Source organism: Podarcis bocagei (assembly GCF_964188305.1).
Source record: "Podarcis bocagei genome assembly, chromosome: 2".
Taxonomy (NCBI): domain Eukaryota; kingdom Metazoa; phylum Chordata; class Lepidosauria; order Squamata; family Lacertidae; genus Podarcis; species Podarcis bocagei.
In genome coordinates this window covers 23611900-23627708 of record NC_138126.1, presented here as the reverse complement: position 1 = coordinate 23627708, position 15809 = coordinate 23611900, and the positions used below count along the sequence as shown (strand labels likewise).

At 50.0% G+C, this 15809-nt stretch overlaps 1 protein-coding gene across 2 annotated transcripts; it reads left to right on the top strand.

Moving 5' to 3' along the window:
* Positions 1-9648: 9648 nt before the first annotated feature.
* On the top strand, positions 9649-15102 carry LOC308581000 (uncharacterized protein). 2 transcript variants are annotated; one of them, XM_081183414.1, is made up of 2 exons: positions 9649-9912; positions 13527-15102. In XM_081183414.1, the coding sequence occupies exon 2, from the start codon at positions 13535-13537 to the stop codon at positions 14546-14548; it is 1014 nt and encodes a 337-aa protein (XP_081039540.1). In that variant the 5' UTR covers positions 9649-9912; positions 13527-13534; the 3' UTR covers positions 14549-15102. The 2 variants fall into 2 exon arrangements, with proteins under 2 accessions (XP_081039540.1, XP_081039539.1); XM_081183413.1 differs by having other exon boundaries at positions 9650-9865.
* Positions 15103-15809: the final 707 nt, after the last annotated feature.

The window sequence follows — 15809 nt, the reverse complement described above, 5'->3', positions numbered from 1 at the left end:
ATTTGGAATGCAGGAGGTGGAAGCAGGCAGGGCAGAATCTTCCAAGGGTCTCTTTGGTGCCACTGTTAGAGCTTTCACCCCATCCAGTTGCCCCATCGTCAGGAAAAATAGAGGACCTGTCTCCACATTTATTTTGTCGCAGGAAACCCCCCCCCCATCATTCAGTTTGTACAAACTTCACACACACACACACACACACACTCATACACTACATACCCTACGCTTCTGTTATAAATTCATAGAAAATCAATCATACATCGGATCTGCACTGTTCCACTTTTATTTTACTCCATGAAGGAAGGACTACAAAATGGGGAAGGTTTGATACAGGGCAGCCATAATCCCTTGAGCATACCAGCACATGCGCAGGAGCCCTGCCCAGTTGCTATGCCAACCCTGATGGTCCTAGACAGAAGACCATCAAGATCACAAAGAACTTGCATATGGGAGTGGATTCAGCACGAGTGGAACAAAGGACAATGACCAGCTCTTCCCTCTGGGGGCAGGAAACTGCAAGCTCCCCTTTGTCACCTGGAAAGTACTCATGGGGAGGGGGAAAGGAGGAACCAGCCAGGTGACAGGACACTCAGGTTACCACCACAACTCCTCCCTCAACCCCTCCTTAGAGAGCCAGTGTGGTGTAGTGGTTAAGAGCAGTAGTCTCGTAATCTGGGGAACCGGGTTCGCGTTTCCGCTCCTCCACATGCAGCTGCTGGGTGACCTTGGGCCAGTCACACTTCTCTGAAGTCTCTCAGCCCCACTCACCTCACAGAGTGTTTGTTGTGGGGGAGGAAGGGAAAGGAGAATGTTAGCCGCTTTGAGGCTCCTGAAGGGGAGTGAAAGGCGGGATATCAAATCCAAACTCCTCTTCTTCCTTTTTGTGATGTAGTCGTGATGTAGTCTTAGGGGTGTAGTTTGGGTGATTAGTAACTAATTAAAGTTGGGGGTCTTGTTTTGTTCTGGGCTTCCATTTTGCTTCATCTTGTTGCGGGTGGGAGTCCTGCCACGACAGTATCCAATAAAGGCCAAGCCTACAGGCTGCTGTTTTGCTCCAAGTTATCCTGGTTGGTGTCTTTGTTTTTGTCCAAGGGAGCCCTCGGATTTTTCAAACTTCTGTGGCAGGAAGAATGTGCTCAGGAAAGTTTGGCCTGTATCTTTTTAGCTCCCACAGCATTGAGCCTGGGCCCTGGCTCAGTCATGGCTTCCTGAAAGCAAGCTTTGGTTCACACCATTGGGTTTCCTCCATCTGTACAGCACCCTTGAACTATTGGAGGTCCCCCCCCACACACACACACTTCGGCTTGCGCTATCTGCTTGTGTGGCAGCACCTCGGTAAAACCACTTTTCACACGTTTATAGCGGAGTATTTCCCTGGAGACAGGCGACAAGAACAGTAGCTGTAGTCAAATTCCTCAGTCAAGAGTTTCTTTATTGCTTGACTGGTTGCACAAACATTTCTATTGCAAATATATACAAACTAGTTACCGTATTTTTTGCACCATAACACTCACTTTTTTCCCTCCTAGAAAGTAAGGGGAAATGTCTGTGCGTGTTATGGAGGGAATGCCTACGGGTGGCATGCCTATGGATTTTCCTCCTCTAAAAACTACATGCGTGTTATGGTCGGGTGCGTGTTATAGAGCGAAAAATATGGTACATTCTTTCTACACCTCTCCAGCACGGTATAAACTCAGCATGTGTGTGTGTGTGCTTTCTTCTTGACGAAGTTGCAGCCAGCAACTTCCTTTTATTTGCACCTCCAGCTGACACCAATCAAGCCATGACTGCCACTCCCACACACTAAAGAAAATTCTGGAACTCTATTTAAAGCTCAAAGGAATTTTGATCTGTTTCTTGAAGAATGTTCTCCTAACCTGGAAAATAATTGCAAAAAGAAAAGGGAAGCCAAAGCCAGCTTGAAAACAGCTTGGCGTTAGACCTGCTTGATGTTTTCTACATTTGTGGAGCCACCACCAGAAAACCCCTGGCCTGGGCGCCTGGCAGAGTATGGTAGAGAACATATGCAAAGAGTTTGGCAGAGGTAAGTGGAAACAATGGCAGCTGGGCCTTTAGGGTAAATGGGGTATCAGAGTTTTTAGGGGCTAACCAGGCTGGGATAGTTGGGATAGCAGGCTTGTTGGCTTTTGAATGTCTGGTGTAGAATTTTCAATTTCGTTCTGTATGGGACAATGACAATGAAGATTATCATATTGTAACCTCAGTGTGCCCTCAGCCATCCTCCTGCTTTCTTCCTTGCTACCAGCTTACGACTTACTATATCACCCCAGGAGGTGGTAGCAGTGCCTTGACCACTTCCTCCTCCTTAGTTCCAGTAGGTAGGATGGAGACTTTCCCATCCCACGAATCCGGTTTGTGGACCAGAAAAGCGAAGTCACCCTTTCGTGTGCATCAAGACTCACATCTTTATTATTATTATTATTATTATTATTATTATTATTATTATTATTATTATTATTTCATTTTCCTGGAGCTCTGCCCACCCCAAATCCTGGGAACAGGCATGGGTGTAGCCACCACAGGAGCTAACTCCTTGGGGCTTGACGGCTTCGACCCACCCCAATAAATATTTGAGAATGGCATTGTCATTGAAACAGTGTGCATGCAGCACACCATGTGATTGATTATGTGGGGCGCGGCTTACCTGCACCCCCCAATATTTTATTCAAGTTGGTACCCCCTGGTAGCCAGGCTTTATGTTAGTGGGGGGGCATAACCTCCGTTATTTTGTATCGATTTACTTTATTTAGGGGGGCCCCTGCCCTTCCTTGCCCCCCTTGGCTACATCCATGGGGACGGGGGCGGAGGGGTGGGGGCTGGTGAAGAGAAACCCCAGTGCCGAAAGTTGCCGCGGCCACCAGAGGCCTCTCGCTTTAAGCTCGCCGAGCCTAGAGGAAGCTGCTCTTCTCTTCCTCCTCTGCTCAGGAACATCCTGGCTCCGAGTGGGCCACGCCGGCGCCGTCTGCAGCGCCGCTTTCTCCTTCGAGGGAGCCTGCAGGCAGAGAGGCAGCCGCTTCCTCCGCCCTCCTCCTCTCGGAGCCCGACCGGAGTGGGAACTGACGCGCCCCAGCCTTTGTCAAGCGGGATAGGCGGGAGGAGGGGAGGGGGTGCGAGGAGGCTCTTGCGGGAACAATCCCGGGTGAGTGAGACAGATGCCAGGAGGAAGCGCGGGGGGGGGGGGGGCAGCGCGATCCGGGATGAAAGTTGCGGGTGGCGCTGGGGATGCGCGCACGCTTGCGCTTGCAAAGGATGGAATTGGCACGCGTTGCGCGCGGAGGAGAGGGGCGCAGAAGAGCAAGGGAGATGGTTTTCTTTTGTGATTATTTCCACACCAAAGGGGTGTGGTGTGAACTCTCTACTAATGAGAAGTAATAGCTCCGTCTGCAAGGGGGAGAAGGGGAGGTTGCACGACACGATTTGACGCCGATCCAGGTCACATTTCAACCTCTGGCATTGCAGCAAGGGATGCGATCCAGGAGGAGAAAGGTTCTCCGTGGCTACTACTGGCCAAGAGGGCTATGTTGCACATCCAGTTTTGGAGGCAGTACGCTCTGCTATCGAACATTGGGGAATCACACGTGGGGAGACCAAGGGTGCAGTCTGGTCCTACTTAAGGGTTTTGCACAGGCATCTGGTTAGTAGATAGATGGCTGGGTAGTTTGCAGTAGATCCGGGTGGGTTTCTGACACCCCACTGTTCAGCAACAGTAGGAACAAAATAACTCTCCCCACCAAAATTAGGCTGCTGAAATGAAGAAAGCAAAGCAGGAGAGAACTTCTGTATGAAGAGTGTGTGGGCAAAATTCAGCTTTGGTACAGTGTTGTTGTTGTTTAGTCGTTTAGTTGTGTCCGACTCTTCGTGACCCCATGGACCAGAGCACACCAGGCACTCCGATCTTCCACTGCCTCCCGCAGTTTGGTCAAACTCATGCTGGTAGCTTTGAGAACACTGTCCAACCATCTCGTCCTCTGTCGTCCCCTTCTCCTTGTGCCCTCCATCTTTCCCAACATCAGGGTCTTCTCTTCTCATGAGGTGGCCAAAGTATTGGAGCCTCAGCTTCACAATCTGTCCTTCCAGTGAGCACTCAGGGCTGATTTCCTTCAGAATGGATAGGTTTGATCTTCCTGCAGTCCACGGGACTCTCAAGAGTCCCATTGACTGCATGAAGACTCTGCCAAGAGTCTCCTCCAGCACCACTTGGGTACAGTACTGAGATTTAATTCCTAGGCCCAGAATGTGCTCAGAGATACCCCTGTTCTTTAATTCTAAGGATGTGTTAGAATTATATATTCTAGTAGCTCTGGTTGATAGATGCTGTTCTAGTTTAAAACAAGTCTGGATTCTCTTTTCTTTCAGCCACTGAATAGAAAATGGAGGAGACTTTTCAGAAGGAAAGTCCTGAACAGGTGAAACTGCATAAGGCAGCAGCAGAAATATCCCCGTGGAGTTGTTGCCAAGTAGATGATGATTCTGAAAATCAACAGGGGCCAGAAACACAAGCGAACAAGTGCTCTGAATCGGAAAGACAGAAGTGTTTCCCTTCCCAAGGACACTCCAAGGAAGCAAGAAAGCTGCCTGTTCAACAAAGAAATCGGATGTCAAAGAAACAGCACCCTTGCCCTGACTGTGGGAAAGTCTTCAACAGGACCTCAGCCCTCAACGCACATCAGAGAGTCCACACGGGGGAGAAGCCCTACAAGTGTGCAGAGTGTGGGAAGAGCTTCAGTAAGAGTTCGCACCTCATTGCTCATCAGAGAATCCACACAGGCGAAAGGCCGTACACCTGTATGACTTGTGGGAAAAGCTTCAACCACTCCTCACATGTCATTACCCACCAGAGAACCCACACAGGGGAGAAACTCTATAAATGCCTCGAGTGTGGGAAAAACTTCCGGTACAGCTCCGATCTCATCAGGCACCAGATTGAGCACGCGGGAGAAAAACCTTACCAGTGCTCCGACTGTGGGAAGTGCTTCAACCGGAGCTCAAACCTCCTCATTCACCAGAGAATACACACGGGCGAGAAACCCTACAAGTGCCTTGAGTGCGGGAGGAGCTTCAGCTACAGCTCCGTCCTCATCAAGCACCAAAAAGTACACACCTCCGAGAAGCCTTATAAATGTCCTGACTGTGGGGAAGGTTTTCACGTGAACGCAAGTCTCCTCACACACCAGAGAGTTCACACAGGAGAGAAACACTACTCATGCTCGCAGTGTGGGAAAAGTTTCCGATGGATCTCGCACCTTACCAGGCATCAGAAGATCCACACAGCAGCGAAACATGTTTAAACGCTCGGAAAACACTGGGAAATCATCCGTGTGTGCTCAGATCTTAAGTTGGAGTATACTTTTGTTTAGTGTATTCTTCCATTATCATTCCTTTGATCTCTTGTCTAATTTTACAGTGTAAGACACTTGGGGGAAGGAATTTTTCCATATTATTCTTTTGTATTTGTTTGTTTGTGTGTGTGCACACACACATATGAAAATATCACTGTATCAGTAATAAAACACTTAAATCCAACAGCTGACTTTTGATGGCTCAAGATAAGCCAGGGCGAACTGTATTTGTATTTATTTAGTTATTTATTTGAAAAAATTGTTTGCATTTTATATTTGTTACCTTCCTGAGCCGAAGAGATTGACTCAAATAAATACCATAGGTGCTACCACCTCCTCCTCCTCTGTGCTGTTGTCCTGGTGCCCTTCTGCTTAACAAATAGGAACTGCAAGCTAAGGGAAATAGGATGCAACTCTGGAATGTCTTTTGTAAGTCTCCCATTGTAAGACCTCTTCCCAAAACTTTGGAGAGTCGCTCAGAGAGCTCTCAGGAAAAGCACTTCCACAGGCCTGCTTCCTGAAATGCCGGAGACATACATTGGTTCCCAATATGTTTCCGAGCATAATTCAAAGTGTTGGCGCTGACCTTTAAAGCCCTAAACGGCCTGGGCCCAGTATACCTGAAGGAGCGTCTCCACCCCCATCATTCTACTGAGACACTAAGGTCCAGCTCTGAGGGCCTTCTGGTGGTTCACTCAATGCGAGAAGTGAAGCTATAGGGGATCAGGCAGAGGGCCACCTTGGTAGTGGCGCCCCGCCCTGTAGAACGCCCTCCCATCAGATGTCAAGGAAATGAGCAACTATGTAACCTTTAGAAGACATCTGAAGGCAGCCCTGTTTAGGGAAGTTTTTAGTGTGTGTTTTATTAGGCTTTTATATATGTTGGAAGCCTCCCAGAGTGGCAACCCAGTCAGATGGGTGGGGTAAAATAACAATAACAACAATAACAATGACAAATTACTACTACTACTACCACCATTAAGGCAGAGAGTTGCTCCATGTAGGACACACTTATGTTTGCAACTCCTTTGTCAGATCCTGGCTTTTTTAATCCTTTCTGTGTTGCTAAACACGTATGGCAGGGCTGGTGGCCTTTTTGCCTTCAAGGCCAAATACAGCAGTGGGTGAGTCCATGGGGAGCACAAGCCACTGGGCATTGGCGGGTCCACTGACTGGGCGTGGCTTGGTTCCACTCTTGCCCGTTGCCTCAGGCAACACACTATATTGGTCCAACCCTGCACTCCAACATGAAGCATCTCATCTTGGAACGCTGCAGAGGAAGAATGCAAATTCTAGCAAATATATGTATGGGCAAAAAGTCTTATGAAGGTAATGGGGCCCTACTGAAGGTAATGGGACCCTTTATATGTCCAGCTGTCCTTTGTCAGCAACAGATTGTCACTGTTTTTTGTGTGTTGAATATATGCTATATGGAAATTTATGGACCTAATAGGTATCTAAAGCCATTTGCACATAATATATGTATTTTATCAAAGTAATTGTTGAACTGAAATACAATTAAGAAGTATATTAATAGCATAGGCGCCGACTCCATGGGGCTTGAGGGGGCCCGAGCCCCCTCAAAAATTCGTTTGGGGGGGCTCAGCCCCCCCAATAATCTCGGGCGGCGGTGGGCGCGTCCGCGGCTTTTATAGGGCGCCCGGCGCGCACCAGCTCGATAACGGGCACCGGTGCGGCGGGGGGCGCCGGGCCGGGGGAGGGGGCGGCCGGCCTGTCTCCTTGGCAACCCCATTGAGCAGCGCCGGCTCCCCCGGGAGGGCCATCCCCCCGCGCCGCCGATCGCCAACACCGCCGACGCTGTGGCTGCCCGAGCCCGAGCCAGAGCCAGAGCCAGAGCCAGAGCCCGAGTCAGAGCCAGAGCCAGTCAGTCAGTCAGGAAGGAAGGAGAAATGGGGAGGGAGACGAGGGAGGAAAATTGCGCGCAGGGTGAAGAAAGGAGAAGGGCGAACGAGACGAGCTTCCAACCCAAAAAAGGGCTGGAAGACTGGGAGGATGCAGGATCGGGAAAGAAAGCGACGCCTTCCCCGCCCGCGACGTCGCCCGCTTGTCATTGGCAGCGCAGCGGGCGCCCAGAGGGGCTGGGCACCGGCGCAGGGCCGCTCCGCAGCCGCGGAGGACAGCTGCGCGGCTAGCAAGGTGCAAGCTCGGGCGGGGACCCCCATGCGAATCTAAGACGGGAGAAGAGGGCAGAGCAAAGGGGGTCCCTTCCCCAACCTCCGGCTCTGAGACTTCCCTGCGCCCCAGAAAAGCGAAAGGATTTTCTCTTCTTTTTTTTTTATAAATATTTTATTAAGTTTTCAAATACAAAGTTAGAAACATACACTGAAGAAAAAAGTAAAAGAACAAGAAAAAGAAAAAAAGAAAAAGAAGAAAAGAAAACCAACCATTCAACACATTTTTTATATAACTAACTGGACTTCCTCGCATCTCCCTTACCCTGCATTCTTTATAATAAAGATATCAGCAAATTATTACCTTGTTTCGTACCTTATTTTGTACTTTTCAAATACTATACCTCTAAATTTAACATACTTTTCATCAGTTACTTATATCTTAAATTAAACATAGTATTACCTTAGATTTTGACCTTTTCTTACTTAAAATATAATTTCCTGTTTCCCAAATCTAATTGCTGAAGCTATAGTTTCCGAATCGTGTAAATTTTTAACATTCATACAACTTATATTGTTTTTGTAAATAGTCCTTAAATTTTTTCCAGTCTTCCGTTGTTTCTTCTCCCAAATCTCGGATTCTGCCAGTCATTTCAGCCAGTTCCATGTAGTCCATCAATTGCGTCTGCCACTCTTCCAGTGTGGGCAAATCTTGTGTCTTCCAATATTTTGCGATAAGTATTCTTGCTGCTGTAGTTGCATACATAAAGAAAGTTCTATCCTTCTTTAACACTTTCTGGCCAACAATGCCCAAGAGGAAGGCCTCTGGTTTCTTGGGAAAGGTATACTTAAATACCTTTTTTAATTCATTATAGATCATTTCCCAGAAGGCCTTCACTTTTGGACAAGTCCACCAGAGGTGAAAGAATGTCCCTTCAGCCTCCTTACATTTCCAACATTTATTATCAGACAGGTGATATATTTTTGCAAGCTTGACTGGGGTCATGTACCACCTATAAAACATTTTCATAATATTTTCCTTCAAGGCATTACATGCCGTGAATTTCATTCCGGTGGTCCATAACCTTTCCCAGTCCTCAAACATGATGTTATACCCAATATCCTGAGCCCATTTTATCATGGCTGATTTGACTGTCTCATCCTGAGTGATTTTCTCTTCAACCTGCCCTCCATCCTCTTGCAGAAAACTCTTTGCCTGCCCTGCCCGTATCTCGTTTTTGCTTTTTAATTCCACACACGCACCCTTCGGACTTCGTGGCAATCGGGCGCACGGGTGCGTTTCCTAAGAGAGTGAGGACCCCCGCCTCCTCCCCACCTGCTCCCTCGCCAGCCAGCCAGCCGCGCGCCCTAGCCGGAGAGCCCCGGCCGTCCCTGTCGCGCAATCGGCTGGATCTCCCTTCAGCAGGCCGTGCTCACAACTCGGCCCAGGGACCCCCAGCAGCGGATCTCCGGCTCAGCTGAAGAATCCGGCAACAAGCCCCCTCCTCCCCAATCGCTCCGCCGAAATACGCTCCAAAACCCCCCAGATAGGCCGCCGGCCGCCAAGTCTAGTGGCGCCCTGAGCGAGGGTCTCTCCCCAACACCGCCACCTCGAACTGCGTTCTCCCGGCTACCCGAGCGAACCAGTGGCAGGACCCCGGTATGGGCCCCCCCAATATTTTTTATAAGTCGGCGCCCCTGATTAATAGTGAACTTTGGGGGGGGGGACACCAAGAGAGTGGGGGCCCTAAGCTATACCTTGTTCAGCTTATACGTAAATCCGGCACTGATTTCAGTGTGCATATAAGAAAATTATGCTTTTGAATAGTCCCTACAGCATTATTCTTTTAAACCTCCCTGCGATAATAGTAAACCCGCACTGCAAGCAAATGACTGGCAGGAACGCTCTGCCCCGAAGCACTGGGTTTCTGCTTGCGAGGAGCTTTCGGCATTCAGAAACGTAATACGAAACGTGCGTGTTTGGTCCTTCCCTCCCTGTTTAAATACTGAGCTGCTTAAATTATATTCAAAAAAATAATAATGAAAAAGAAAGGAAAAGCTGGCTATCCCCTTTAAAAAGTCTCTGGACCGGGTGCCAAAATCGGGTGCTTTCCGGTCTGGCGCCATGCCAGCAGAGGGCTCTTGCTCGTCGATCCCGGGGAAGTCGCTGCTCTTTTTCCACCCCAGCTCCGATCAGCTGGTTTGGGAGGACGGACGAACTTCCTGGAGTATCATCAACAGAGCGGCCGCCATCGCTGCGGCTGCAGGGAGCGCAGAGCCGCCAGGCCGAGCCCGCTTCCTCGCCGGACCGGAGTGAAGACTGCCCTCAGAGAACGCGCCGGGCTTGGCGAACGCTGCCAGCTGGAAACTGCTCAGGTGGTCCGTGGGGTGGAGGGCAAGGAAGTGACTTGCTCTCTTTGCAGGTAACGCTTTGAAGCGGACCACCCACCCACTTCCAGGCTGGGCTTCTGTCCGGCGCTGCGCCCTGTTAAAATCAACGTTTTCCAATACCAAGAAGTCCATAATTGCTTGTTGTTAACTGTGTGAATTGGCAAACCCCCCTCAAGACCCTCCCCCCGCGGAATGTATATTTAATTTGACATATGCTGAATTAAAATTCTACTGGATTTTGGTAGGAGGTTCTACTGGATTTTGCTAGGATCAGAAAGTCGGCGGTTCGAATCCCTGCTCCTGCAATCCTAGCAGTTCGAAAGCACGTCAAAGTGCAAGTAGATAAATAGGTACCGCTCCGGCGGGAAGGTAAACGGCATTTCCGTGCGCTGCTCTGGTTCGCCAGAAGCGGCTTAGTCATGCTGGCCACATGACCCGGAAGCTGTACGCTGGCTCCCTCGGCCAATAAAGCAAGATGAGCTCCGCAACCCCAGAGTCGGCCACGACTGGACCTAATGGTCAGGGGTCATGAAAAGAAGACACACACAACCATTCCTTCATTATTTTCATACGTGTGTGTGTGTGTATACAGTCATACCTTGGGTTGAATACGCTTCAGGTTGAGTGTTTTCGGGTTGCGCTCCGCGGTGACCCGGAAGTAATGGAGCGCGTTACTTCTGGGTTTCGCCGCTCACACATGTGCAGACACTCAAAATGATGTCACGCGCATGCACGGAAGCGGCGAATTGCAGCACGTGCAGACGTGTGTTGCGTTCACTTCAGGATACGAACGAGGCTCTGGAACGGATCCTGTTCGCATCCAGAGGTACCACTGTATGTGTGTGGGTGTATGTATATTTTATTATTATTTATTAAATTTGTATACCACAGGTCTCGGGGTGGTTCACAACATAAAAACAACATAAAAACACGAAATACATACTAAAAATCAGAACGACCCAATAACCCCCCCCTGCTTCCCCAACACAACAACAACTCTGATTAAATTGTATGGTAGTGGGGGTCTGGCTGCTCGTGAAACGGTTACGTCAGGGGTCAGCAAACTTTTTCAGCAGGGGGCCGGTCCACTGTCCCTCAGACCTTGTGGGGGGCCGGACTATATTTTTTGGGGGGAAATGAACAAATTCCTATGTCCCACAAATAACCCAGAGATGCATTTTAAATAAAATGACATATTCTACTCATCTAAAAACACGCTGATTCCCGGACCGTCTGTGGGCTGGATTGAGAAGGCGATTGGGCCAGATCCGGGCCCCGGGCCTTAGTTTGCCCACCCATGGGTTACATTTTTTAAAATTTATTCAGGTCCATAGCAGCAGGCATGGATCAAGATCTCCCCAGTCACCCTGTGGAGGCCTGCAAGGAATTGTCTGCCAATTGCAGTTGCATCACATATCTCCTTCACTAGATGTTTGAAGGATGCACATGCCTTCTTCGTTTTCTAAGCGTCTTCAGCGTGATAAATGCTGATCCCACGCAGATCCATCTACAGTGCTCCATAAAACGTGAAACTGCCTCCAGATACCAAAACAGTGCTATTTTTCTAGAAAAAGAGGTTCTGGAGTGCACCCTTCGCCCTTGTCCTCTTAGAATGGCAATGGCGCCCACCTGAGAGGTGCCAGAGGTGAGTTCTGGCTAAAGAAAATATCTCTGCACAGTGCCTAGGGAAGGGACGGGGAACCACCTGAAGCTATCCAGGTGTTGTTGGACTCTAACTCCCATCAGCCCCAGCCAACATAGTCAGTAGTCAGGGATGATGGGAGTTGTAGTTCATCAACATCTGGAGGGCCACAGCTTCCCCATCCCTGACCAGGAGTGTTGAGGATGATGCAGAGGTGGCTGTTGTTCAGGTTCAGAGGTGCTGTGCCACTGAATACCCCCCTTTTTTTGGAAGTGGCAGGAAGAGGGGGGCTATTGGCTCCAAGCCTTCCTTGTCTTACTGAGGCATCTTTTTTAACCACTCTGGGAGACAAGAGCCTTTTATCTGATGCAACAAAACTACTCTTTTGGGATGAGTGGGGAAATAACGTGTATGTTTGTGGGGAATGCTTTCAGCTCTTTCTCCTAGGACGGTGTACTCTCACCCACTCTGCTGCTGCTTTTAAGTCTTTAAATAGTCAGAAAACCCTGCCACATAACATGAGTAGTTGAGCTCCCTAAGATCCACTTTACCTAGAAGTAAACGCACACACTTTGCTAGGTTTAATAACCTCTTAGAGGTGCCATTTGCTGTTTTAAGTGGTATACAAATCTGGTTAAATAAACAAAACAGCATAAAAATATCTAAGGGGTAAAAATGGAAGAACTGTCATTGGTTACTACCATTACCGCGTACTCAACTTTCCCAAATGTATTTTTGTTACCTGACATTTTTAATAGGTGGAGTTAAGCATTGGACTCGTGTAATTTTTGATGATACTTTGGGATGCATTCGGTTAGCAGTGTCACTCGAAACCTCTGATTGGGTTGGCATCTAGATACCCCAAAAAGTTGTTTATTGTGTGCAATGTACAGTGCTACCTCGGGTTAAGAACTTAATTCGTTCCGGGGGTCCGTTCTTAACTTGAAACTGTTCTTAACCTGAAGCACCACTTTAGCTAATGGGGCCTCCCGCTGCCTCCGCATGATTTCTGTTCTCATCCTGAAGCAAAGTTCTTAACCCGAGGTACTATTTCTGGGTTAGCGGAGTCTATCCTGAAGTGTTTGTAACCCGAGGTACCACTGTACATTATCAGTGCAGCCAGGCAAGGCTGGTAGCCTTGTGGTAAATACTTGCATGTGTTATACAGTACTTCTGCTCTCTCCACGATCTGCGGCAATTGTCTATTCTCCACACCTTTCACCCACACTGGTGTATATTATTATTATTATTATTATTATTATTATTATTATTATTATTATTACAGTGGTACCTCTGGTTGTGAACGGGATCCGTTCCAGAGGCCCGTTCGCAACATGAAAAGCCCGCACCCTGAAGCGCCATATCTGCGCAGGTGTGCGGCACGATTTGGTGCTTATGCGCAAAGCGCAATTTAGTACTTCTACGCATGTGCCAGCAGCGAAACCCAGAAGTAACACTTTCCGGTACTTCTGGGTCGCTGTGGGACGCAACCTGAAAAAAGGCAACATGAAGCAAACGTAACATGAGGTATGACTGTTTATTTGTTGTTGTTGTTTTTGTTATACTGCCCTATACCAATAGATGTCAGGGCAGTTCACAGCACAAAATTTAGAAAATGCTTCCCTCTCACTCAATATCAGAACGGTGTGAGGCAACTTTTTAAAAAAGTTGAAAGCAGCATAACCCTGTAAACAAAGTTTACTGGTTTAAAAATGTGGGGAGGCAGGTGGAGATCTGGGCTGCAGTACTGTTTGATCTGCCTTGACTACTTTCTAAAAGTCCCTGAAGAGTAGATTGAAAAACCTAGAATGCTTCTGGTTTTGAGCTCTGTTTGTCTTCCTGTTTCGGGAAGCTTTTAATGTTTGATGTATTATAGTATTTTAATATTCTTTTGGAAGCCACCTAGAGTGGCTGGGGAAGCCCAGCCAGATGGGCGGGGTATAAATAATAAATACTTATTATTATTATTATTATTATTATTATTATTATTATTATTATCAACAGGCGATGGGATGGCGGCTGAGCTGAAGGAACAGAGATGCGTGAAGGAAGAGCCCGGAACGACGGCGGTGCTGGCGGGTGGCTCGGAAGAGACGGTCTCCCACAGCTGCAAGCGGGAGAGAGAGAACGGGGGCCGAGACTTGCCAGAGAAGCGAGAGAGAGCTGAGAAAAGCCGAGAAGAAGCTGCTCTGCCACGCAAGGAGCAGGGCTTCGGGAATCTTGACCAAATAGTGATCCAGCAGCTGATCCACATTGGAGGAGGCGGGAGGAGGCGCGGCAAGCAGGGGGAGAACTTCCGCCAGGCCTCGGGCCTCGGCAAGGCTTCCATCGTCCGCCTGGGAGAGAAGCCGTACCTGTGCATTGTCTGCGAGAAAACCTTCCGCAACCACTCGGGCCTCATGGTCCACCAGCGGATCCACACGGGGGAGAAACCCTACAAATGCCCCGACTGCGAGAAGAGCTTCAATCAGCGCTCGCACCTGACCTCCCACCGCGGCACCCACACCGGAGAGAAGCCCTTCAAGTGCTTTGCCTGCGGGAAGAGCTTCAGCTACAACTCAGGCCTGGTGATCCACCAGCGCATCCACACGGGGGAGAAGCCGTACCAGTGCCCCGGGTGCGAGAAAAGCTTCAGCCAGAAATCCCACCTGCTGTCGCACCAGAGGACCCACGTCGGGGAGAAGTCCTTCAAGTGCCTGGACTGCGGGAAGAGCTTCAGCTACAACTCGGGCCTGGTCATCCACCAGCGCATCCACACCGGGGAGAAGCCATACAAATGCTCGGACTGCGGGAAGAGCTTCAACCAGCGCTCCCACCTCGTGTCGCACCGCGGCGTCCACACGGGGCGCAAGCCCTACTCGTGCCGGGATTGCGGGAAGAGCTTCAGCTTTAACTCGGGCCTCGTCATACACCAGCGGCTGCACACAGGAGAGAAGCCTTATGAGTGCTCCGAGTGTGGGAAGAGTTTCAATCAGAAATCGCACCTTATTTCACACCAGAGAGTCCACGCCGGGCAAAAGCTCTGACTAGCTGGCGGCAGATACCATATGTTTTCGTGCATAACACAACACGCCCCCTATTTTGGGGGACTACATTTTAAGAAAATGGGGGGAGATGGCCCAGAGTTGTTGAGCTTTTTTTGTGGGGGGGGGGGGGAATACAGAAAATCACTCGCCCGACTCAAAAATGCTGAGAATCGCACGCGTCGCCAAAGCTAACAAGCGTCTGCCCGCCCGCCACCAGCAGCCAGCAATCGCCCGCCCAATTGGCGCAGCAACAGCCAATCCAAAGCAGCCCTAGCCGCAGACACGAATCACCCACCCAATCACCGGTGACAAGCTGCTGCTCGCAGCTGAGACACAGTGTTCGTCCCTCCTCTGCACTATCTGTGTATAAGACAAAGTCCAATTTTTAACATTCTTTTTGAGTAAAAACTCTTGTCTTATACACGGAAAAGTACAGTATGCCTTCTATTTAGCTGTGGTTCCTGCACAGGGGTTGGACTAGATAGCGTTTCCAGCTCTGCAATTCTATTGACAGGACTATAATTTCACCTCTAAAAAGGATCTAGAACAGTGTTTCCCAACCGGTGTTCCGCGGCACACTAGTGCGCCGTGAGAAGTTGGCTGGTGTGCCGTGGGAGGGAGGCGGGCGAGTCGGGCGGTGAGAGGCGGCGGCGGCGAGGATCCGCGTCGAGCCGGGGGCGGCTCCGTGGTGGTGGTGCCGAGGTTTCTCTCTCCATTCTCCCCTCACACACACACACAGGAAATAACACAGGATCAGCTGACAGGACCCAGCCAATGGGGCGGCGGCGGGGCAGCGCGTGCAAAAGGGAGGAGCGCGAGACAGCGGACGAGGAGGAGGCCGGCATGTCCAGGCAGCAGCAGCAACAACAGCAGCAGCAACTCCCGGCGACGGCTCCTCAAGCCCCGGGCAACCCTACTCCCTCACCGGCCTCGGCCGCCCTCCTGCTCCACCCGCCGCCGCCTCCCCCGCCGCCGCCGGCCACCTCAGCCCCGCCGCCGCCCCCTCCTCCGCCCGCTATCGCCGCCACCACCACAACAGCCGCCGCCGCCTCAGCTGCCGCCGTCCATCAGTCCCTCGCTTTGCTGCCTCCTCCCCCCCACCCCCAAAGCTTGGAGGTTCCCCGGCAAGGGGGAGGGAAAAAATTGAAAACTTTCACTTTCGTGCGTCCCTCCCGGCGTGACGCTGCGCGCTGACGTCACGGGGCTGTAATGGTGGTGTGCCGCGAGATTTTTTTCCTCAAACAAGTGTGCCTTTGCCCAA